The sequence below is a fragment of the Bipolaris sorokiniana genome, assembly GCF_000338995.1.
Source record: "Bipolaris sorokiniana ND90Pr unplaced genomic scaffold COCSAscaffold_17, whole genome shotgun sequence".
Taxonomy (NCBI): domain Eukaryota; kingdom Fungi; phylum Ascomycota; class Dothideomycetes; order Pleosporales; family Pleosporaceae; genus Bipolaris; species Bipolaris sorokiniana.
Window position 1 is genome coordinate 634,103 of NW_006911911.1, and position 23,457 is coordinate 657,559.

Sequence of the window (23,457 nt, forward strand, 5' to 3'; positions counted from 1 at the left end):
GATGAATTGTAATGCATTTTCGTTTATATTAGGCTCTTCTTCTTCTTCTTCTTTCATCTTTCTTATGTCTAATGTTTAAGTTGATGTCAAGGAGCTTGAAAAGAGTAGGGAGGATGCTGGATTGTAGCGTCTTGGCACCACAAGTACAACCCCTCATTGGCTCTTTTTTTCTTGCACGACACAGTCACTTACTTACACTTACACTCCCCAACACCTTTACACTCTCCTCTCCCCTTTCTTCTTCTTTATCTTCTTCGATACTTGAGTGTTACTTGTACACCAGCACACATGACGTCCTTGCACGAACCCCCCCAATCCTACGAAGCAACCCACGTCCACGCCGTCTACGAAGAAATCGCCGAGCACTTTTCTTCGACACGGTATAAGGTCCGTTTTACTCCTTCCCTCTCCCCCTTGTCTTTCTCATCTCTCTTCGTTCATCCCATCTACCTTCTTCCCACACGTGGTAGTTAAAAAAAAGCAAAAATTTCGATAATTGTATCCGTTCAACACTCCTACCCTCTCTCCCTAGTTTTTTTTTTAAAAAAAAGAACTAGACTTTTCAATTATTGATTGAGTAATTTCATGGATATGTTGCCCGTACCAAGTTTTTTAAACTAATACGACTCTACACAGCCCTGGCCGATTGTAGATCGATTTCTACGAGAACAGCGTGATGGGGCGATTGGGGCGGATGTAGGGTGTGGTAATGGCAAATATCTTGGTGTCAATGATAAAGTGTGGATTGTGGGGAGTGATCGGTAAGTTTCTTCTTCTTTCTTTCTTTCCGTCCTTCCTATTCTGTCCGAAAAAAAGAACATGTCTTCCAGTTGCTATGTACGTCATCTGTTTGGTTGTTTGTTTGGGGTCTTTGCTTTTTAAGTTTTCGAGTTGAATCTGTTGAAAAAGGGATACAGCCTGGCTTGTTTTTGTTCTGCACTGTTCTGAACCTCATACCAACTGCTCTAGATCTACGAATTTGGTCAAGATTGCAAGACGGCACGAACCGCACGATGTAGTCGTGGCGGATAACCTTGCTCTCCCGCATCCCGAGGGCATTTTCGACTTTGCCATATCCATTGCCGTTGTGCATCACTTGTCTACGCCAGAGCGGAGAGTAGAGGCCGTCAAGAGTGTTTTGGACCTCCTGCAACCGCAGTCAACGTCAGGTCACGAGGAATCTAGCCATGGAAATGGAACTGCTGATATAAGCACAACCGGAGGAAGGGCACTCATCTACGTATGGGCACTTGAGCAGAAGGATAGCCGGCGCGGTTGGGATGAAGGCCACGAGCAGGATGTCATGGTGCCATGGGTGCTGAAGCAGAAGAAGGAGAAGGAAGCAAAGCGGAAAAAGAACAAGGACAATGTGACGCAAGAGAACGGGAGCGAAGAGAAGGAGAAGACGGCCGAAGGAGACAAGACGTTTCTGAGGTATTATCATTTATATCGTAAAGGCGAGCTTGAAAGCGATATTGAGCAGGCGGGCGGAGTTGTGCTCGAGTCCGGATACGAAAAGGACAATTGGTGGGCCATTGCGCGACGCAGGTGACGGTTCTCTGGAGAAGCAATATGAAACCATTACGTCCTGGTCAGTGTCACAGGCAGAGCGTGGCTGCTCTCGGTCAGCGGGAATAACTGGTAGTAGAAGCCCACGGCTCCAGCTACCAAGATGAGGTAGTATGCTACAGTCCATGCGATACCCTTTCCCTGATACGCAGGTGTGGTCCTTGAATCACCATCGTCCTTTTTGGCGACGTCTGGAGGACCGATGGGCACACCAGCCTCGACACCAACACGACCCCAGAAGCGCGGCAGTCCCATCCAATTGCAAAAGGCGTGGACCAAGACACACGAGTAAACATTGCCGGTGCGCACAAAGACAAAGGCGGCGAAAAAGCCGAAGAGCGAGGTGTAGGTGAACTGGAAGAGGGAGCGGGCAATTGCCAAGGCGAGTGGGACTTGGGCGTGGGTGATGCGGAACTCGTACAGGTGGTGGACATGGGCAATGCCAAAGTAGAGTGGGGTCAGGAAGACGATCTGCTTGCCGGAGAAGCGGGCTAGGACGTGGAGGGGCACGATAAGGGAACGCCAAACTAGCTCTTCGCTGACGGGTCCCTGTTGATGTTAGGCGGGCTGAAGGGAGATCTACGGTACTCTTGTGGGGACGTACAACTACAAAGTTCCTGTACCCGATCCAGCTGCTCAATGACTGGTGCAGGCCATTCAGCTGTATCCAGTCTCGCCAATCACCGTCGACTATACCATTCTCGAACAGAGGACCTGCAAAGAGAATGACGACTAAGAGCATGGTGCGGATGGTGTCCATGGGCGACACAGGCCACAAGCCGAGGAGGGCGGGGATCTGCGAGATGGCGACATCAAGGCGGTGGAGCAGGGCTACGGTGATGAGGGTGCACAGGAGTGTGGAAAAGGTGACGGCGCGGACTCTGGCGCGGATGGACGAGGGAGCATCGCGCGAGAGGGAAGCCGAAGGTCTGGTGGCGGAGGAGAGGTAGAAGGGGATTACGTAGATGAAGACATAGGCAGCCTGGAAACACACGCGTCAGTGGTATATTTTTAGTGCGGGAGCAGTATGCAGCGTATGCAGGCGGCAGTGGTGGTGGGTGCGCGAGGATGAAACATACCGACAGAAGCGCTGCAGCATTGGCGGAGAGGACGGGCGGCTGGGAGACTGACGACGGGTTAGAGGCGAGGGCCATGTTTCGACACGTTTGCAGAGCTGGAGACGAAAGACAAGCGGACGGGGGCCGGGGCAGGCGTCAAGAAAAGTGCATGGCAAAGGCAAAGGGAGGCTCACAGGCCAATGGATCGCTACTTACCGCCCTTGACGTGTCGTTGATAGACGGCCTGGAGGGCGCTGAAACCCTCGCGCCAGCGTGTGGGTGGTGGTGGCATGGCACACTGGAGAGGGCTGCGACGAAAAAGAAGGCGCTGAACAGCAGCACAGCGCCAACGGTCAAACACGCTATCGCCCCCTGCGAACAGGTCGGTGTCGTGTGTGGAAGTTGTACTTATATCGCCTGGTAATCGTCCCCCCGCGTTGTCGCAATATCGCGAGAGCGGTTGAACCGGTTCGTTGTTCTCGCAGCCATTGTTCGTTTATCGATAATCACCTAATCCTCGCCTCGACTCCACTTCCACACCGGCCGGCCCGACTCGACTTGGACTGGCACGACTGGCACGACTGGCACGACTGGCTGCCTCTCCCACTCTGGATTGGATCCATCCGCTTGAAACCCCCGGCGCGTCCCTCCCCCTGCAGCGCCCTCCCGTCCGTCGTCACTGGCTGCGTCGGCTGTAATTACAATCATTTCACCCGCCGACTCGCGTTGCGCCTTTGCCTGCCTTGTACGTGGAGAGTCTGCCAGCCTGCCCGGACGAGGGTTCCTGGAGAACATCGGGGCGGCCAGCAGACTGCGCGTCTAGCCTCACGTCGCATCGTCGCCAGTGCATACAGTGCTTGCACGCGCAACGACAGCATTGCGCCTGTTGACGCTCAGGGCCAAACCGTCGACGGGCTGGTGCTGGGCCGTGTGTTGCTCTGCCGCTACTGCTACTGCTGCTGTTTGTGCACGCGTTAAGTACTTGTGCCTGTGCCTGTGCCTGAGCCTGACCGCCTGCACCGGCTACTGGGCGGAGCTGCTGCCAACTGGATCCCACTGCAGCCCGCGAACCTGCATCTGCATATCCAGCCACGAACCCTCTTTAGGCCGAGCTGCTGCCAACCTGTCAACGTCCGTCCTTCCCTTGCTTCTGTTCCGCTTCCTCTTCTCCGCCCACCGTCGCTCGCTTTCCTCACCCTCACCCTCTCTCCCTCTCCCTCTCCCTCTCCTCCAACCGCCCACTCTCTTTAATCGCCTACGGGCCGCCACTCTTTTCGTTGTTTGACATGTTATAGCTTTTCCGTCGCTCTTTTGCACCCCTTCACATACAATCTTTTACACCCTGCGCCTTTTTATCCTTAATGCCCCGTTTCGACTTTTTCGCAAGCCTGCATCCCACAGCCTTGGACATCCGACCCACCCAGTCAGCACCCGCGCCTGCACCAACACCAGCACCCCCAACAACAAAAACAACATTAAGAAGAACATCAACACCACCACCACCACCACCGCGACGGCTGCCTGCGCAGCAGCATGTCCTCATCAAACCAACGCGCCAAAACGCCAACCGCATTAACTCTTCCACAAGGCCCCCGGTTCTCGCCCCCGAAATCACCATCAAAGGATTCCTCCCCCGTCCGGAGACCGCTTCACGAACGCTCAAATTCGCAGACCAATCAGCACTCGAGTCCCACAATCCGCCTAGTGCAGGACACTCCCGATGACATCTATCAAAAGTACCCAGTCCCCAGCGAACCTTCGCAGATTCTATCTCCACCCCGTCATGCGCCGGGTTATGGGTTCGAGAGACCCGAGAGGCCAGGGTCTCGCGTTTCATCTAACAGCCAGGTAGCCAGTGTCGTTGCAAAGTTCGAGGCCAGCCAAGTTCAGACACCACAGCCAATCGTGCCCCGGAAAAAAGGTGTCAGGCACTCAGCCGCAACTAGCACGTCAGAGGAAGATACTTTCATATCCTCTGCCTTTACCCCTTCATCTGTAAGATTCTCGCAGGACAGCACTGCCCCGTCGTCACCCCCACCAGAGTTTGACGATGGCGACACCCTCGACGTACTTCAAGAGGAGCCGCGCAGCCAGAGGCCAACCATCCGCGCTGTTCCTCCCTCCTCGTCTGGTGGTGATTCGTTCGAGAGTCGCAACCGTGCATTGACCCCAAAGGCCTCTGCTGCATCCTTTGCCTCAACCATCCTCGCCGCCCACCCATCTTCTTCTGGCCATGGTGGAAACACGTCGCGTCTCAGTATCGGGCCCCTTCTACCACAAGGCGATGAACCAACCCCGTCGCCCGAATCCCAAGCAGGGCGTTCTGCACTCACTAGTGACACTGACAATCGACAACATGTATTGAAGCCTCAACAAAGCACAGATTCGATAACGTTTTCTGATATTTTGTCCACTAGCATCGAGCCAACTACATCACCAGTTTCTCATGAAGCCAGCACGGTCTCTTTTGCGAGCGGTGTTCGAATCAACTATCCCATTGTACGCGTGCCCTCGTCCAGCACACTGCGGGCTGAGTCCCAGAACCAAGCCAGCCTCGTGTCCCGGATGCAGGACCGCTCGTCGCTACACCAATGGAGTTCCCAACTATCGACTATCCCCTCGGCATCCGAGCGCGACTCGCGCTCAATCGCCCGAGGCTCGCGATCATTTGGGGCCAGGTCGCATTCACAGGAGAGCTATAGCGCCAGTGGCCGGACAAACATTCCACGACGGAGAGGACAGACGGTCTCGAGCGCGCAATCGTCTCTAGACAATGCATCATCTGAAGCACACTTTGAGTACTCGGCGGTGCCCCAACCTCTCTTCTCACCAGCCTCGAAGAGCTCTCTCGATGACAACAACAGCGAACACCTCGACACAATCTCGCCATTGCCTTCATCGGTTCCGTTGCGCGTGAAGAACTCGGGCTATCTGCGCAAGGCCAACAGTGTCGAGAGCATGTCCATGGACGAGACGTCTCGACCAGTTTCCGCTCAGTCCAGCGTGTCCATTTTTCTCGCCAACAACATTCCTGCATGGGCAAGAGCCTACTACCAGAAAGGCGAGCGGATCTCGGGAGGTGCCCCGGAATCAGAGTATGCGGAAAGTGTAGTGCAGGAAATGTCACAGAGTGGACGGTCACACACCCCCTCTGAGAGCAATTACCCGCCCAACATTTACCGCCCACGAAACCGTCCACGGCACCGAGCTGCTTCGTTCGCTGACACCGTCTCCCTTGCCGACGACGCTCAATCCATTGATGGTGCAAGCAACCCAGCTGGTGCCCGTATGTACCAGATCAGGCAATACTCAACACCACATCTCCGCACCGATCGCCGAGGAGATACGCGATACAGTGCGTGGAACGCACCATCTCTCGACGCCGATGTTCATGTTACGCTTCTTGGACGCCAGAACCGACAAATCCTGCTCTTCTGTTTGGGATTTATCTGCCCTCTGTGTAAGTCTCCCATGCGGTTCAACTCTAATGGCAGTGAACAAATGTACTAATTAGAAAAATAGCATGGATTATTGCCTCGTTCCTCCCCCTGCCTCTTAACCCAAACCACATGGCTACTGCTTCTACTTCCAGCCAGGCCGATTTGGAACAGCAGTTTGCCCAGTCCGTGGGCCCGGTGGACGACAAAGCCTTCCAAAAAGCGACCTGGTGGCGTAACCTGAATCGCGTCATGTCTGGAGTCGGCACGCTCCTGATTGGTGTCATCATTGCGTTGGCCATTCTCGCATCACGCATGTCTTGAGTGACTCCCACTTGAGCATTTCCACCATGTATTTTCGCCAACAATCTGTCGGCAACAAAAGCCCTTGATCTATGGGCCGCTACCAGCGGCCCTGTTGGTCATGTACATGTGCCGTTGCACGGGATATCCTTCTACATAACGAACCGCTTTACGAACATATCATGCCATCACACACGTTAATGTTTTTTCTTGGTCGCGTCACTCGACACAAAACGCTCTGCTCGACATTTCCTTTGGTGTCGCCTCGAGCTGGCTGTCTGGTATCTGGACAGTGTCTGGTGCTGTTTTCTTATTTTGTTGTATCTGTTCTACCTTCTTCAGTTTGGGAAGCGTATCGTACGCGGCATTCTAGCGGTTTAGCGGGTGTTGCTCCTGTTTTCGGCTTGTTTGTGCTCTCCGTGAGCGTATTACCCATTTGTATTATCATCTGTCTGGCACTGCTGCCATGGCAAAATACCATCACTCTTGTATTCTCTACCTGTCACCGTATCCATTGCTTTTTACCTGCTACCTGTGTATCCTTTTTGGAAGGGTTAATTGATGTGAGACGGGGATGCTCATTTCTGGTGGCTGTAAATCTGTTGTAGGGCCTTATCCGTGCGTTGGTCCCCTAATCAAATATTAATGCAGTGGTGCGAGCTTGAAGAAGTGCACAACGTCAGTTCGTGTCGAATTGATCGACGACATGTCAATCGCGATCAGTGACATCAAGGTGCGGCAGCTAGTGATTGTTTACCTGCGTGAATCATGCCAAGGCGATGGATGCCAGGTTGAAGCCAGGAGGCAGCATTGGCGAGAAGAGTAGCGTCGCGGGAAGACCTTGATGGAAATGAAGTTGACAGTCGCCCAGGGGAGGCTCTAGAATGTCCGCGCTGTTCAGAAAATGACACCCGTTGCACCGGCGCACGCCTTGTCGGGACCTTGACTCGCTTTTGCCATGTGCCGAGGGCCTGAGCGTGACTTCTAAGAGTCTGCCGAATGGTTACATCATGTCCCGTGACGAGGCTGCTCTTCGCCTTGAATCCGTGGCGGTGGCTCAGTCGATGACTCTTTACAAATCACAGCCATACTTTGCCCAAGATGGACATCTGGATACGCCGAGACAGGGCAACCAGACCCTCGCAAGGTTCACTCAGGATGAGTCGAAATAGTGCCCGCCACACTAGTCCTAATCAAGTAGCGGGGCTAAATGATGTCGCTCTTTACAAAATAGTTACGCCTCTTCACAGTCTCTGCAGAACAACACAATTAGCTCGATAGCTGCGCGCTTCTACTCCTTGCCTTATTCTCCAACCACAAACCTTCACCTCTACAACCTTTGCGAACACCCTACACCGAGAAACTAGCAATCATGGCTGTCCGCGCCCAATTTGAAAACTCCAACGAAGTTGGTGTCTTTTCTACCCTCACAAACGCATATGCGATTGTCGCAGTCGGCGCGAGCGAGAACTTTTACAGGTGCGCACTTATTGCGACAAAAATTTCCGCAAAAAAAAAAAGCAGCTATACTGACGGTGGCAAAACAGTGTCTTCGAAGCCGAACTTCAGGATGTCATTCCCATTTGCCATGCCACCATCGCCGGAACCAGAATAGTCGGCAGATTGACAGCTGGGTACGTGGGTTAGCTTTTTGAAGCATGTTGCAAAATACAGGGAGCTCTGCGACTAACATTAGTATAGCAACAAGAAAGGCCTCCTTGTCCCCACCACCACGACCGACCAAGAACTCCAGCACCTGCGAAATTCCATACCCGATGAAGTCAAAATTCAAAGGATAGAAGAGCGCTTGTCCGCCCTCGGCAACGTAATATGTTGCAACGACCACGTCGCCCTCGTCCACCCGGACATTGAGCGTGAGACGGAAGAGATAATAGCGGATGTGCTAGGCGTTGAGGTTTTCAGGCAAACCATTGCTGACAACGTGCTCACCGGAAGCTACATGGCGCTGAGCAACCAGGGTGGTATTGTCCACCCCAAGACCAGTATTCAAGACCAGGATGAGCTGTCAAGTTTGCTCCAGGTTCCGCTTGTCGCAGGCAGTGTGAACCGCGGTAGCGCCGTTGTCGGTGCTGGAATGGTCGTCAACGACTGGATGGCCGTTACTGGTGAGTGCAGATGTTACAGAAAGAGTGAATGGAATAGGCTAACATGATGCGCAGGTCTCGACACTACCGCTACTGAGCTTTCAGTCGTCGAATCCGTTTTCAGGCTCGGCGAGGGCAATGGCCCTGCCAACATCAACACTACGCACAAGGACGCCATGGTCGAGTCTTTTTACTAAAGGAGCACTTTGGGATACAAACAAGTGTATATTCACTATGTATCATTTCAGTAATCCATTGATAGGCGCCTAGCAACGTCTCGAGCACTGAGGTACTGGATAAAAGCACCCGAAGTGTACAAAAAATCGCCAAGGATAGAGAGCATTATTGCATTTGCAAAAAAAAAGGCAACAGCGGCAATACTGGCGCCGAGAGATATTTGAGCAACGATTGCCATGCTAGGATAGGGTAGTGTCTGGACGATACCTTTGTACAGTAGATACTGTATAGGATCGAGACAGGAGATAGGGCGTTTTAAAAGCAAAGTTCCTTTGGAATCAGAATCGATACATGCCGTGCACAGAAAGTCCTCGAAACATTCGTCAATTGATCCATATGATTTGTGATTAGCTAGATAGATATAGTTACTTTCACCTGCGATCTGAATCGCAATAGGGCTGAAGGCGGTAGAGCCATCTGCCAGCGCCAAGATATAATCGTCCAAGAACGTCACTTTGCGACCGGCCAAACTCATCCATCTACACAAACACAGTACCCATGTCGAAATCTTCAGACGCTTTCACGATCAACCCTCAACGCTTTGTATCCTAGGCCTTACAAAGCCTCAGCTACAGTCCTCCAAGTTGCGTTCAGCAACCTCCAATTTGGCCACATTCGCGCCATGTCCGCCTCCAACTCTACAGCGCTCACAAAGCGCAACGCGTCCGATGCCCTCATGCCGCCTCCTCCTGCGCCGAAGCGTATCAAGCGTCCTTCTGTGGTCCTCGACGAAGATACATATGTTTCTGCAATCTCGCACATCATCCGCCGTGACTTCTTCCCCGGATTGGCAGAAGCAGATGCACAACGCGAGTACCTTAACGCCGTCGAGAGCAAGAACCGGGCATGGATACGAGAGGCGGGCAAAAGGCTTACACAAGTCATGACGCCTGTGCCGAGCGGGCAGCGGAAGACGGCAGCAAGGACAAGGTTCGAGAAGGCGGGTGGATCTGGGGATAAGACACCAAGTGTATGGGGTGCAGATACACCCGTTACTGTGGCAGAGAGTAAAACAGAAGAAGTTGACCAAGACCTGGGCAATTTAGATCATGTGGATTTGGATATGAGCCTGGGGGCTTTCCAAGCAAAATACACAAGCGAAGACCAGGAGAGCTTCAGTCAGATTGTCGACAAGCAAAACAAGGCCAGATTCGAGAAGAACGTGTGGTTACGACAGGGCAACACGTACGCAAGTAAACAGCGTATAGCCCAACAGAAAGTCATAGAAGCAAGAGCCGCAGAATCAAAGGGCAAAGAACTAGTCCTCAGCACACGACCCAGCCAAGACCTCGACGAGCGACCAGCGGCACCAACTGGACACAGACATACGGCCATCAACAGTCTAATGTTTGGCCCGGAAAGCGTAGAACAATGGGCACCCACGCGCGTTCAAGTCGCAGAAAGCAAGTCCCTCGCGCCACCAAAGCGAGTCGTATACAACAACACGCGCCTCCCTATCCCCGACACCGAACAACCCCAAAGACCCTCAAGCCCCACCCTCTCCGCCGTCCGCGACGCCATCGCCGGGCGCCCGCGCCTCAACCCTAGCGAAGGAGGCTACACCGGCAGCGAAACACCCCGCGTAAACGGCTACGCCTTTGTCGACGCGCACCCACCCTCCGACGACGACGAAGCAGACGCCCCCACGGACCTCCTCGAACGCTACGGTCTGAACACCAGTACCAAAGCCACACCCTTCACCATGAACGAATCTTCTTCCCGCGAGAAGATGCTACATAGAATGGTGGACAAAATCAATGCGAACCGCTCTTCTTCTCAATCCAACAACAATAATAAATCATTGCCGTCATCGTCGTCAATAGGATCAGGTCTCGGTATTTTCACTTCTCAAACTCCCAGACTTAAAGGTCCTTCTTCTACGCCTGGTGCGGCTATGGCAGGCCAGACGCCCAGTCGAAAGGGCAAAGCGGATCTTACGCCTGCGGCACAAAGGCTGTTTGAGAGGGTGGGTGGCGCGACGCCTAGGCAGAGTGGTAGTGCTGCGGCGACGGCGGGATTTGGGGCGAGGGAGGGGAGGGAGTGGACACCTACGCCGAGGGTTAGGAGGAGGAAGGTATGATGGAGAGGTGATTTGTGCGAAGTGCTCGTGCGGATTGCAGGTTGCGGATGGTGTTGCTACCCACTATTATTATTTTCATAGCATAGATGATAGCGTAGCGTGTTGGTGTGTTGGTGTATGGATCATGTATAGATAGATCAATGAATGAATGAATGAATGAGAAGTCTTTCCTCACACTAGTTTACTCCACGAGTAGGAGCAGTTATGGAATCGGGGCTTCATAGTTATTCCCTCTTTTCTAAGCCCCAGTTTGCAACCTAAAAGATACGCAGAAAGGAGATGGAGAGTTGCTTGCGGTACACCTCTTTTAGTAACCCACGATTTAGAAAATCAGAGCACATCTCAATTATACAACCCTTCGTCCCTTTCCACAGAGAAGTCCACAAAAGTCAAACCGAAAAGTGAGCCCAACCACACACTCTCGAAATACGCAAACATACTCAAGAAAACACCAAACGTATATACTATTTCCAATCCAACGCTATTTTAATGCTACTTCTGCCGCCATCGCCACTACCTAGACCAAAAGTAAGAAAAGTAATAAGTAACAATAGTAGTAACTAATAATAGTGGTAAAATAAATACCAAGTCCTCACTTAATCTCCGAGAACCTGAATGCTAGTATAAAGATTCGCAAGAGAAAAAAAAACCCCTTCCCACGGTCAAACGAACGATAGCTAACAAAGAAAAAAAATTACTCAAGTATGCTGAACAACAAATATAAAAAAATCAAGAGAAAAAAAATGCAAGTCCAACCCTCCACCCCGTCTTTCATACCGTCATGATATTCAATAAACAAGAGAATTAATTTTGTATACCTTTTTTTCCCTCCCAACACACGCACTATCAACGTTCCCACCCTTTTTTCTTATCCACCTCTCCTCCTCTGCTCACCTGGACCCTGATAACTTCTAAACTGCGTGCCGGGGGCGTGGTAACTTCGATAGGGCCGTCTGGGTCTGGATTGCGAATCAGACGAACGCTCTGCGGCGGTACCATTTTGTTGCTGAGTTTCTCGCGGCTGCTGTTCGTATTGGAGAGGAGGTGGGTGGGGATGCGTTGGGGAGTAGGCTTGTTGCGAGCCTTGTGATTGGGATGAGGCGTGAGTTGGTGGGGGTGGAGGTGCGCCTTGGCCGATAAAAGGTAGGGTGGGCGGTGGTGGTCCGTTGTGTTGGGGTGGAGGTGGTGCCATGTTGGCGGGGAGAATGGGCTGGCCTCCATATTGATGAATCTTGAGGGGTTGGTATGAGGTCATGCTTGATGGGGGAGGTGGTGGTGCTTGGAAGGATCCTGGAGGTGGAATGTAACCACCTTGATAGGATGGTGCGTTGCCGTATGGGTTCGGATATTGCGGTTGAGCGGCACTCTGTGGCGGGTGAGAAGAAGAAGGCGGGTAACTTGGCGATTGTGGTGGATATGGTCGAGGTGGGGCAGGGTCATAGTGTGCAAAGCGGTAGTTGATGGCGGGCGGGGGTCCGGGTGGTTTCGGTGGCAGTGGTAACGAGTTAGGAGGTGGAGCATAGGGACTCTGGTGTGTTGGTGGAGTTGGCCCTGACCTGCTGTGCTCACCATAGTGGGAGTGTGCGGCATGACTTTGGTACGGAGACGCTGCTGAATGTTGAGTTAGTTGAGACCCACTCATCCGCCTATCATGCTCCCAGTGCGGAGTTGCCTGCTCGTGCGACTCTCGCCGAGATGCATATGAGTACGAACCACCAGGTAGCGAATCGTATAGTCCCGTAGATGGTCGTGTTGGATCGTAAGCTGCCACCTCGCCTCGGTCTTGCCCACTTGGAGGCTGAGGGTTTGGTCGATTAGGAAATACAGGAGGCCGAACATAGCTCGAATGGTCCGGCGGTTCTCGACCACGCTCGCGGGCCTTCTTATCCAAAAGTTCCCTAATCTTCTGCAGAGGATCCCGACGACGCAGCGACTCTTCTGACTCCCGGGTTGGCGGAACACTTGCTCGTGGCCATGGCTGAGCATTCAAAGGCGGTGATGAAGGTGGGTTGCTCGGTGGTCGAGCTGGCCCGCTTAACGCATCCATCAGCGCTTGGTCGATAGGCGGTTCTTCCTTGTTCACCATGGCATCTACTCGCAGGGCATCGCTTCGAGACGTTGTGCGGCGATGGGCCAATGGCTCGTGCTTTGAAGAAGTAGTCTTTTCCTGAGCTGGTGGCTGCTGTTCTCGTGTTCTCGATACAGGCACTTCGCGGTCATCGTTCAATATGTCCATGATCCTGTGCGTAGATAGTCTCGGCGTTGACTTTGCTGGCACCTCCGGTTCTTTTGCAGGCGTATTTTCAGATGGTTCAGAGCGACGAATATCATAGCTGAAATCTGCCGCTGGCTGTGTGCTTTCGGCAGGGGTACTACGTGCAGCATGGGATGGTATACCTAGTGGGCCTGCCGATGGAGCCATCTCGGGCATCTTCTCTTTCATATACTCCTGTTTGATCACGGGCGTCTTAGCTCTTGATGGCGGAGGTGGCTGCTGTTGTGGGTGCGGGTAATGAAGGGGTGGTTTTAGTACAGTGCTATTCCGGGGCTGGTTAGAAGAAACGTCTGCAAGCATCATGAGTAGAGCAGCATGCTCGTTTGGAATGACCTCGGCCTTTGGTTCTTCCGGTTGTGGTGACGGTGTTCTCTCGACTTCGTATGCGGCATCAGCTAGGCTGTTGATGTTGTAGTGTGCAATAGCTTCCGTGCGATCTGGACCGTCAAACCTCGCAAATCCACCGGCAACATCTTCTATAGAGTCGTCGGCTTCTTCGTCCTTTTCGACAAAAGTAGCTCTTGCATGGCTGAACCGTTTACGGATCGACTCGTGCTCAAGCTCCCTATCTGCCTCAACATAAGCTCTGCTGCGTGAAGCAAATTTGGATCCAATGCGGTCATCTTCTGCATGATGCGGCTCATCGCTATACGTAGGCGGGAGAACATTGTCCTCATCATCAGTCACGTTAGCATCTTGGCCCTTCATCTCCCGCTCCAGCTGCTTTGCGCGGAAGTAGATTTGTAGCACAAAGTCGTCTTGCAATTCCCGGAATCGATTGATGTACTGCTCTCTTTGAATATGCTCTTCAGCAATACGCACTCGCTCCATTTGCTCGAGTCGATACGTGCGCATGGCATTGACCTGATCCAGGCGCGCGTCGCGGCGCTGGTCAAGTTGGGCCATGACGGCCTTGTACTCGGGACATTTTTTATGAAAGTCGGGATCGTCTTCCAAATTCTTAGTAGTGCGGGTGGCCAGCTCTTCGAGCAAAAGTTTCTGGACTTTTGCAAGACTGCGATAGCTCATCTTCAGGTTGAGCTGTCGCCGTAAATCAGTCTCCACATTGATGTCCGGATGCGGTTGGCGCCGGCGACCAGGCAAGCGCCTGCTGGACTTTGCAGGGGCATCGCCACTGGTTGGCAGGATGTTGTGCAGGCTTTGACTGCCATCAACATCGGGCATATGCTCTGGCGAATTGGGGGCAGTGCTAGCATCAGTCAACTCAGGGGGCTGGTCGGCGGCTGTGTCTGCAGCCGTTTCTTTTGTCTTGCGCTTTTTGCGCGGTTGCTGCTCAGAAACATCGCTTTGGGCCCGGGTCAGAACACTGTTTGGGCGTGTTTTGCTCGAGTGAGTGGAGCCGTCGGATGCGCGCCTCTTTTTGCCAGCCGTTTTAGGGGCCGTCGAAGTCGCGCCAGAGGCGGGTTTCTGCAGCTCTGGGGTTTGTGTGCCATTCATGGGCGTGTTGCTGTTGTTGTCGAGTGAGCCATTAGATCTTTGCGGCGAACCAGAATCGGACGATGTTCGGCTGCGCTTGGCTGGTCGCGCATCCTCATGGTCGCCAGTCGCATCCTCGTTTTGCGCGTTCTCATCCAGAGAATTGCGACGGCTGCCAGAGCTCGCGCTAGATGGGCCCGCGGAGCTTGTGTGGTTAGATGTGCCTTTTGCACCGCGACGCGTTGTCATTTGGAATGGTACTGAAGGAGCAAGGCGAGATGTCTTCGAACCCTGAAGACTACTTCGCTTATTAGACAATGCGCTAGCGGCTATGCCAAGGTTAGCATAACCCTATGGGGAACATGGGGACGCCGTTGGAAATGGCAATTCGGACGTACCTGGGCCTTTCAAAGATGCTGCAGACATGGCTCCACCCGTCTGCGACTTTCGCCGTGGCGGCATTGCTGTTGGCGAGCACTTGGGGGCTGACACCTTTGATGATCCAGTCATTAGCTTGTCATGGCCTTGTTGCTGGAGAAGCAGCATATGCCAACGGCTTGCCTCGGAACATTGAGATCAATACTTACAGTCGAAATCCTATGATATACTCCGTGGCTGGTGTTGTTGCTGCTTTGCACGTGTGACACGGCGATCGTCGGGTCTGTAAGCAAGACGTGTCAGCATAGTCGTGATAGTAGTACCAGGAGGGAAAGATCGAACATATCGCCACTGCTCGTTGTATGCTTCGCATAGAAGTATTAGGAAAGACGACTGACTGTGTGGTCGATTTACAAATGCTACGTGGTGAAAGATGAGGTACTTACCGTGTACCAGTCTGCCTTCAGGTACCACCGTAACTTGCTCAACAACGGAATGCGAAACCCGAGTCACTAGACCGGAAATACATGGAGCAGCAACAGAACAGGATACCAACCTCTCGTCCACCCTCAAACGTGATTTTCTCGTCGAGAAGAGCAAAGATGGACAGCAAGAGTAGCAGACTACCTTGCAAAAGGAAATGCTCCGTGTGGCCGAGTTGCAGTCGAAGCACCCAGACGAACAGAAGATACGTAAACACCGGGGGCAAAGCAAAAGACGGAAGAAGCAGCAGCAGCAGCTTGTACAACAGGTTCCAGAAGCCTTGTCGAAGGAGTGGCAGCAACGGTGTTGATTTCGGCGCATGAAGATGAAGCTCTTGTGAGATCCTTGGTCTGGCTTGCTCGCGCCAAACTACTTTGAGAATACATCCCACGAATGACAGCGCGCCTTTCCCTTTTGCGTAGCCGCCCGCAGCCAACAACTGTGGCCAACTTTGGCAACATACAACCAACTTGTCATCACCACTATATAGTAACGCATCGTTGTATATACTTGAAAAGTAGATGCTAGACACTATACACTCTACTCCCCCCCAGATGCAACTGTTTTCATTCACCAGCGCGAGCCTCCCGATTCTTGCTCTCCCCCCCAAGAACGGCAAAGTCCCAAATTAACATGCATTGCAATCTTTCGCCCCTTACCCAAAAAAACGACCCGAGTAAACAACCTGCTGGACCCTTGAAGTTGTCACGTCACACACATCCGTATCTATGTATATATATATATACTTGCTACCCATAGTCTCTGCCACAACAGCAGCCAAATAACAAATTAAAAAAAATGCGTGTGTTGCCCAGTGCTTCTGGAAGCTTTCCTTAGTTGCTTCATACAGGTTTCACGTCGCACGTCATTAGCCGCGCGCGCGCACCCGGCTAACCTAGGGTGGGACGATCCTCCCGAATCGTCACCACCATCAACATGCACGCCACTTGTTCGTCTTCGCTGCATGGCAATGGGCAAACGGTGCTGTAATATGATTGCGTGGAATTTTTTCTTCCTTTCTCTCCCGCTGTGTCTGAAACGAAGTTTCTCAGAATAGGGTAATTTGAGAATGGCGGGGAGAGGAGAAGGTGGGTTGATGATAGTAATACGAAGGTTTATTGACAAGAGGATGGGGGCTTTTTATGGGAGGTTTTTGTGGGGGTGTGAACACAATCCTTTTCTCTCGCCCGTTAGCTACTCGTGTGCAGTAGGGTCTCGTGATGAAGGGTTCATCGAGTAAGTAGAATGTACGCTTTTTTGTTCGGCAAAGAGTCAGGTATTCCTTTTCTTTGTTTGAACCTTTTTTGCTTTGTTGCTATTTACCCGTTTAGGGATGAACCACATGCATCTCCTCACTTTTTGGAACAGCATTTCGTGGTTCTTTCCTTCACACACGTACATATATAAACATGCCTTTCTTGCAAGTGGCAGAAGCGGGAGTGTACGACACGCATACGTCTATTATGAAAGCAGGTTTTTTTTCGGGAAGAGGCGGCGTTTCAAGACTGACAACCTTTGTTCTTCAAGACTGACCGTGGGAACGCTAACCGGCCAATCCTCTTTGTTAACAGTATAGCGTCACAAACTTTGTTTCTTTTCCGTGCTGTTATTCTTATCCTTTCAGCGCGGGTGTGGAGGGCGGGAAGGCGCAAGACGAGCAAAAAGCACAATGCTTGTCAAAGAAGAAAAAGCAACACTCTGCGGGAGCGTATCAAAACAGCCCTACGTACCATGAAATCGCATCGCCATATGTGCAAGAGTACCCGTATATCCGTATAAATAGCCTTCTTGTTTTTTTTGCCTTTACAGCACAAACAAAGTTAAGATTTATTGCGAATACGAGGACCCTGTTTTTGTAGTTTTCTCTTCCTTTCCTGTCAAGATGCCACAAAAAAAAGATCCACCCTGCCACGTTCCTTACGTGCGACAGCTGCAACCATGTTCACATCCGCATTCGGGCATTCCAGTTCAACATGTACACACACCATTGTTTTGATTGAAACGTGCTACCAACAAAGGTAGCCACGTGGAGTTGACTGTACACCCCTTATCCCCCAAATGCGGAGATCGACTGTTTACTATGGATAGGATCGCCTAGTTTAACAGCTTAGTTTCTCTTTCTTTCAAAAAAAGGATGAGCGCGAAACGGATATGATACTGACTCGTGGTATTGCAGCAAGTCTAGATCTCCCATGGGTCCAATACCCAAGGACAAGGCACGCTTGCTGAATCTGAAAAGTACGGTGTGGAGGGTCTCGTGTAACAAGAAGCGATCACTGTAGACACTAAAGAGTTGTTTATAGATAGTAGATCTTTGTACTGAATAGGTATTATGTATTTTGTATTGGTAGTGTCCAGATTTCAATTCTTGAAACACTAGGCATAAAAGAGCCTCTATAGCTTTTGTCTTGGTCGTCTTCCAGTGTTCCCGCCATGACTAATAAAAATAGGTACTATGATAAAAAAAATCTTTACTTGGGTCTGCTCGACAGTCCGTATGCTGGAGCCCTAATAAGGGATAAACTGAGGAAACGCTGAAAGCTCGATCAAGCCCTTGGGCGAGAGCTCGCAAAACAGAGAAAGCATTGAAGAAATGAATACAGGGGATTGGGGGAATCGTATCATACAAGCATAGAAAACGTGAAATTTTTGACCAAGTACTGCATCATCTCAACAACCGTAGTATCGACTCGTGACTAGATGCAGCTCTTTATCGGTCGGGAGAATATTGCAGATTGACTCTCCGAGAACCGTTGATGCTAGTTCGAGGAGAGGTGTTCAACACAAAATCAGGAATCGGAGGTGTAATTGCGCGGCTTGGAGGTGAAGGGCTCCTTGACTTGGACCCTACACTTCCTGGACGATCGCGGGTAAAGCTCCTGGTATGGTGGAGGCTATTAATTGTGTTCGTCTGGCTCAGTTGGCTACTCGATCTCATCCGGTTGAATGATCGCGGAGGGCATGCAATCGCCTGGTTCGAATACGGGCTAGCCATGATGCTAGTGCCTGGCGTAGCGGCTGGAGGTGGCAGGCCTGATGGACTCTCCGACCTAAATAGCGGATGGATATGGGCTTCACTGACGGCAGGGCTAGGTGGTCGAGACACGTCTGGCATCATCCTGGGAGGCGGGTACAATTCTTCGTCATCTTCCTCCGGAAGCTCGGAAAGAAAAGATCCGTCCAGGGCCCGAGCAAGTGAGTTTGGTCGGCTTCCAGGAATTGGCTCCAACGTCGTGCCCTTGTATGGCATCGTTTGCTGCAGGACAACGTCGCGTGTTGGAATGATTACGCCACTTGTATCCCAGCTATCGAATCCGTCCGAGTGTGAGATAGTATCCGAGGATTGCCGATTTGAGTAAATACTAGGGGCTGCATCTCGGCTAAATGATCGCTGGCTGATCAAAGTAGTGCGTGATGTAACGGGTCGCACTACATGACGAAGCGATTCTCTGAATGATTTAAGTGACTTTGACGACTGAATAGACAAGGTAGGCGAGGGCAGTGACCCCATAGCCTCCGGACGATGGTGAGCAGCCAATGGCGATGATGGCTCGACGGCTTTGCCCAAGAACAAGTCGCTAGGGCGGTGTGCTCGCAGCTCACTTATGACGGAGTCTCGGGGGCCGGACGTAACGACAGTTTGAACTTTTGGAGCCTTACGATTCCACAGAGGGGAAGTGTACAGAACGACTTGGCTGGCGCATGAGATGATCCATAGCGCTATTTGTGCGGAGACATGGTTGCTCCAGTTTGAGATGGGTGCAACCGGAGAGGCAGCAGTGATCTCGTCCCATCTCGACTTGATCACGATGATCAATGCAAGTGAGAGGGTCAATGCCACGCTTGATAGTAGAATGCTGATGGCTATGAGAGCCTTGCTTGCTTTCCCTGATCGCTCCAGTGCGCCGCGTACGTTCCCGACATTATGGAGAGTATAGAAACCAATGCAGCAAAGGGAGACAAGATCGAGTGTGCCTGCCATGGCAGCGATGCTGGCCAAGGAAGAGTGAGTAGTTGATAAGGACGCCGCCTCTAATATGGATAAGACTGCGTCCACTGTTGTACTTGACCAGGCAACAACACCGACAAGCGCAAGGTAGGATTTTCGAGACTGTAACATGACTGATAGAAGAAGTAGGCCTTGGTCCGGAAGGACTTGCAAGTACTGTCGAGGTACGGGCAAGCGGCCTCGGAAGGCTTCGGAGGAATGGTCGACAAAGGGGTTGCAGGATCTTGCAGCAGGGTAGATATCAAGACGGCAGCAAGTAGGATGATAATATAGCACCAGCTTGCCCGGAAAAAGAAATGGTTGTCGATTGGCGGTCGTCCTCTTGGGGGAAGCGAGGAGGATGCGGCAATGTAAGTGGAACTGTTAGGATGAGATACAAAAAGCCCCCAGTCTTGTTGCTGTGGGGAGACGCGAAACAGAGCAGGCGCGGAAGTAAACGCGTTCGAGGAAATGATGCGGCTGTATAGGTGCAGGTACTATAGCTGGGTGAACCGTTTATGGGCCGTAGCTGACACGGGTCTAGGCCGGATATGGCGAGTGTCCGTAGAGATGGGTGGTCGGGGTGGTGAGACTAGAGACAGTGACGAAGGAGAAGAATGAGGGTATGGTTGGCGACTGGCTGAGAGCCACAGGGGCGAATGCAGGACAAGCTGACGGCGTAAAGAAGGTAGGGAAGGGTGTGGGGAGGGACAAGAAGTAATAATAAATTCAGAGCCGGTGCAGAAGGCGGAAGTGGGTGGCCCATTGTTTCGTGGGCAGGCCTGTAACACGCGTAGGACGGACGGGGAAACCCCTACTAGCATGTTTAGGCGAAGACAGGCATAGTATATCGAGCGAGCATTACACAGCACCACGACGCCAGGACGCATGATTACCGGAACCTGAAGCACGTCCGCATCCGCGCAACTTTAACATTATCGACTGCAGCCAGTTGGCCCAGGGGCGGTGAAGGGAGCACGAGGATCATCTGAATCGGGCTGGCAACCCTTGGGCTGCTCCTGAGGCGAAAAGGAAAACGGTTTGTCTTTTCGAAACACGAGGGGCAGCGACCAATTGGGAACCGAGACGGACAGGCAGCTGAAGGGTTGTAGGGCGGTGGAAACGGTGCCAGGGCCTAGCTGTCATAGTCTGTAGTGTGGAGCTGCGGTAAGTTTAGCCCTTCATTTCCTCACGCGTTGTTTTGGCCTTGTTTTCGGCAAGAGCACAACAAACAACCCTGAAGGGCAGGGCAGGGCTGGGCGGATGAGCCTTGTTCAATGACGAGCTGCCGCACCCAGCTTGCAGGTACATGAACTATGCAGCAAGCAGGGCGCGATGCGCGAGATGGGGGACAGGTATGTAGGACCGTCGATAACGTGCCTTGCGCAGTGCCTGGTGCAATGCAGCCATGAGAGCACATGCAATTGGCGAAAGTCGCACTACGGGCGTGGCGAGTCCGTGAAACAACATTCTCGCCTCATGACGGTCTAAGGCGACTCATGGGCGATTGAAACAAAAAAAGACGATGCGGCGGACGTGCAGTCGCTGGATGGGCGATTTGATGTGTGATGACAACCGTCCGGCCAGTTTTTTGGAGTGGTGTTGACGCATGCCATGGTGGATGCGCGCCGGGGAACAGCGGACGGATGCCAGCAGCGCTAGGCCGAGGCGGAGATGAGGACGCGGGCCATTCTGTCTGCTGTTGCGTCACTGCCAGGCAGGCAGGCCGTTCTGGCCGTTGGAGGGGTGGAAAATAAGTAGGTACATATGTAATACAAACACATGTACATGTAGTAAGTTGGTGGATACGTACATGCGCGTGGTTGGTGTGTGCTAGTACGAGTCGTAGGTTTGTACATTACTATACGAAGCCAAGTGACTCGCCATCACGTGAGCCACCTATTCGCCTCGTCGATCGGATTGTGTTCGCAGTACTTAGTCTAATCTACTATGCGCATCAGGAACGTCCCCTTAGCGCTGCGCCACTCACCGCCGCGGCGAAATGTGGCGGTGCACCTATGTGTCTATGTCTGTGTCTGTGTCTGTCTGTCAAAGAGGGTCCCCACTCAGCTGGTTGACGACGAGAGATTCTGCCTAACCAGCGCAGCACACTTCTATTGCCTTCGCAAGCAGACCATCGACCAAGCACAAACGCCTGTAGCTTGGATACATAGCCGACGTGTAGCCCGCTTCCTTCCTGCCTGCCTCTCTACCTTTGCCATCGCGCTCTGTCTGCCACCCCGACTGCTTTCCACTGCGCCATCGCGCCAAGACCAGCTTCATCATCCCCACCTCACCTACAAGAGCACCCCGCCCACCCCCAGCGCCATCTTCAACCACCCACGCACCAACCGCCAAGATGAAGATCACATTCAAGGTACGCGTCTGCTCGAGCCAGCGGTGCCCGAGAGCCCTAGTTGACGCCCGTGCAGGACCTGAAGCAGAATAAGTTCGTCATTGAGGCCGAGCCTTCAGAAACGGTATGCAGCGCCCGCCACGCCTTGCACATGGCCCTGGCCTAGCTAACATATACACCAGATTGGCGCACTCAAGTCCAAGATCCAAGCAGAAAAGGGCTGGGAAGTCCCTCAGCAAAAGCTCATCTACTCCGGTAAGCTTGCACAGCCTTCTACCATGCCCGTGGCCACCACGATCGCTGATACAAACAAACAGGCAAGATCCTTCAGGATGCCAACACGGTCGAGTCGTACAACATTGAGGAGAAGGGCTTCATTGTCTGCATGGTCTCCAAGCCAAAGGCCGCTCCTGCTGCATCCTCAAGTAAAGCTGCGCCTTCGACACCTGCTCCCGCACCAGCCCAAACACCTTCAGCTCCCCAAGCTCCTACTCAATCATCAACTACGCACAACGCCCCCGCTACACCTTCGCCCGCGCCTGCACAGGCATCGGGCGAGCGCTTCAACGACCCATCGGCGCTGACCATGGGTGGCGAGCGTGAGGCCGCTATTGCCAACATGGAGAGCATGGGTTTCGCAAGGGCTGACATTGACCGGGCTATGCGCGCCGCCTTCTTCAATCCCGACCGCGCGGTTGAGTACCTGCTGACGGTAAGACAAGTGGCGCTCCAGCTTGGTTGAGTTTATTCTAACCTTCGTCTAGGGCATTCCCGAGAGCGCACTACAGGAACAGGCGCAACAAACACAAGCCCGTGCACCCAACTCGCCCACGCCTGCTGGCGGAAATACGGGTGCGACTGCGCAAGCTAACCCTTCGTCTGGAGGCGATGAACCTATGAATCTGTTCGAGGCCGCCGCGGCTGCCCAAAACCGGGGTGGTGCTGGCGGTGCTCGCTCTGGTGGTACTGGAGGTGCTGGCGCTGGCGCTCTCAACGCCAACTCTCTCGACTTCCTGCGCAACAACCCCCAGTTCCAGCAGCTACGACAGGTGGTGCAACAGCAGCCCCAAATGCTTGAGCCCATCCTGCAGCAAGTCGGCGCAGGCAACCCACAGTTGGCTCAGATGATCGCATCCAACCCGGAGCAGTTCCTGCAATTGCTCGCAGAGGACGCAGATGAGGACGCGCCGCTGCCGCCGGGCGCCCAGGCCATCTCCGTCACGGAAGAGGAGCGCGAGGCTATTGAGCGTCTGTGTCGTCTCGGGTTTGAGCGTGATCTGGTTATCCAGGCATACTTTGCGTGCGACAAGAACGAGGAGCTGGCCGCCAACTTTCTCTTCGACCAGCCTGATGACGCTGACGATCAGTAATCGCTTTTGGCTCTCTGTGCCATGACTGTGCGACATCACCATACCCAACACGTCCGTTTCTCCGTCTGATATCACGGTTGCAGTGGCACACCAAAACTCCTCTCCTTAAAATGGATAAAAATCCATGTCGAGTCGATTGGCGTCAGGCGGTCCAATGCAGTGCTTTGGTCGCGGGTTGCGGCTTTCGATAGTTCCATTGCTTTTCTATGATATATAATACCTTCCGAATGGGGTACGAGGAAAGAGCTGGGGACTGCTGGATTTGTGGCATGTAGATGGACCAGCAGACGCTTGCTAGGCGGAAGAAACAGCTTATCAATAGAAAAAAATATCTTTCCATTGTTCATCTTCAGAATCAGAGTGAAGTGATTTTTTGAAAAT

The 23,457-nt window shown here is 52.6% G+C and overlaps 8 protein-coding genes across 8 annotated transcripts; 5 read left to right on the forward strand and 3 right to left on the reverse strand.

The window, feature by feature from the left end:
- Window positions 1-134: 134 nt before the first annotated feature.
- Window positions 135-1,644, forward strand: COCSADRAFT_257765 (uncharacterized protein). Its single transcript, XM_007706898.1, has 3 exons — window positions 135-387; window positions 637-761; window positions 970-1,644. Exons 1-3 carry the CDS (start codon window positions 289-291, stop codon window positions 1,550-1,552), a joined length of 807 nt encoding a protein of 268 aa, XP_007705088.1. The 5' UTR covers window positions 135-288; the 3' UTR covers window positions 1,553-1,644.
- On the reverse strand, window positions 1,582-2,919 carry COCSADRAFT_101488 (uncharacterized protein; the record flags this gene model as incomplete). The annotated part of the gene is made up of 4 exons (XM_007706899.1): window positions 1,582-2,118; window positions 2,174-2,551; window positions 2,649-2,695; window positions 2,844-2,919. 4 exons carry the CDS (start codon window positions 2,917-2,919, stop codon window positions 1,582-1,584), a joined length of 1,038 nt encoding a protein of 345 aa, XP_007705089.1.
- Window positions 2,920-4,160: 1,241 nt separating this feature from the next.
- On the forward strand, window positions 4,161-6,388 carry COCSADRAFT_175896 (uncharacterized protein; the record flags this gene model as incomplete). Its single annotated transcript, XM_007706900.1, has 2 exons — window positions 4,161-6,087; window positions 6,150-6,388. The coding sequence occupies 2 exons, from the start codon at window positions 4,161-4,163 to the stop codon at window positions 6,386-6,388; spliced, it is 2,166 nt and encodes a 721-aa protein (XP_007705090.1).
- A 1,230-nt stretch (window positions 6,389-7,618) lies between these two features.
- On the forward strand, window positions 7,619-9,020 carry COCSADRAFT_153034 (uncharacterized protein). Its single transcript, XM_007706901.1, has 4 exons — window positions 7,619-7,846; window positions 7,915-8,001; window positions 8,069-8,493; window positions 8,548-9,020. Exons 1-4 carry the CDS (start codon window positions 7,740-7,742, stop codon window positions 8,667-8,669), a joined length of 741 nt encoding a protein of 246 aa, XP_007705091.1. The 5' UTR covers window positions 7,619-7,739; the 3' UTR covers window positions 8,670-9,020.
- Window positions 9,021-9,192: 172 nt separating this feature from the next.
- COCSADRAFT_41223 (uncharacterized protein) lies at window positions 9,193-10,963 on the forward strand. Its single transcript, XM_007706692.1, has one exon. The coding sequence runs from the start codon at window positions 9,332-9,334 to the stop codon at window positions 10,787-10,789; it is 1,458 nt and encodes a 485-aa protein (XP_007704882.1). The 5' UTR covers window positions 9,193-9,331; the 3' UTR covers window positions 10,790-10,963.
- A 694-nt stretch (window positions 10,964-11,657) lies between these two features.
- On the reverse strand, window positions 11,658-14,963 carry COCSADRAFT_164917 (uncharacterized protein; the record flags this gene model as incomplete). Its single annotated transcript, XM_007706902.1, has 2 exons — window positions 11,658-14,830; window positions 14,900-14,963. 2 exons carry the CDS (start codon window positions 14,961-14,963, stop codon window positions 11,658-11,660), a joined length of 3,237 nt encoding a protein of 1,078 aa, XP_007705092.1.
- Window positions 14,964-17,751: 2,788 nt separating this feature from the next.
- On the reverse strand, window positions 17,752-19,390 carry COCSADRAFT_41225 (uncharacterized protein). The gene has a single exon (XM_007706693.1). It carries the CDS (start codon window positions 19,342-19,344, stop codon window positions 18,073-18,075), a length of 1,272 nt encoding a protein of 423 aa, XP_007704883.1. The 5' UTR covers window positions 19,345-19,390; the 3' UTR covers window positions 17,752-18,072.
- Window positions 19,391-21,413: 2,023 nt separating this feature from the next.
- COCSADRAFT_185234 (uncharacterized protein) lies at window positions 21,414-23,439 on the forward strand. The gene is made up of 5 exons (XM_007706903.1): window positions 21,414-21,727; window positions 21,783-21,830; window positions 21,889-21,961; window positions 22,024-22,418; window positions 22,471-23,439. The coding sequence occupies exons 1-5, from the start codon at window positions 21,710-21,712 to the stop codon at window positions 23,074-23,076; spliced, it is 1,140 nt and encodes a 379-aa protein (XP_007705093.1). The 5' UTR covers window positions 21,414-21,709; the 3' UTR covers window positions 23,077-23,439.
- Window positions 23,440-23,457: the final 18 nt, after the last annotated feature.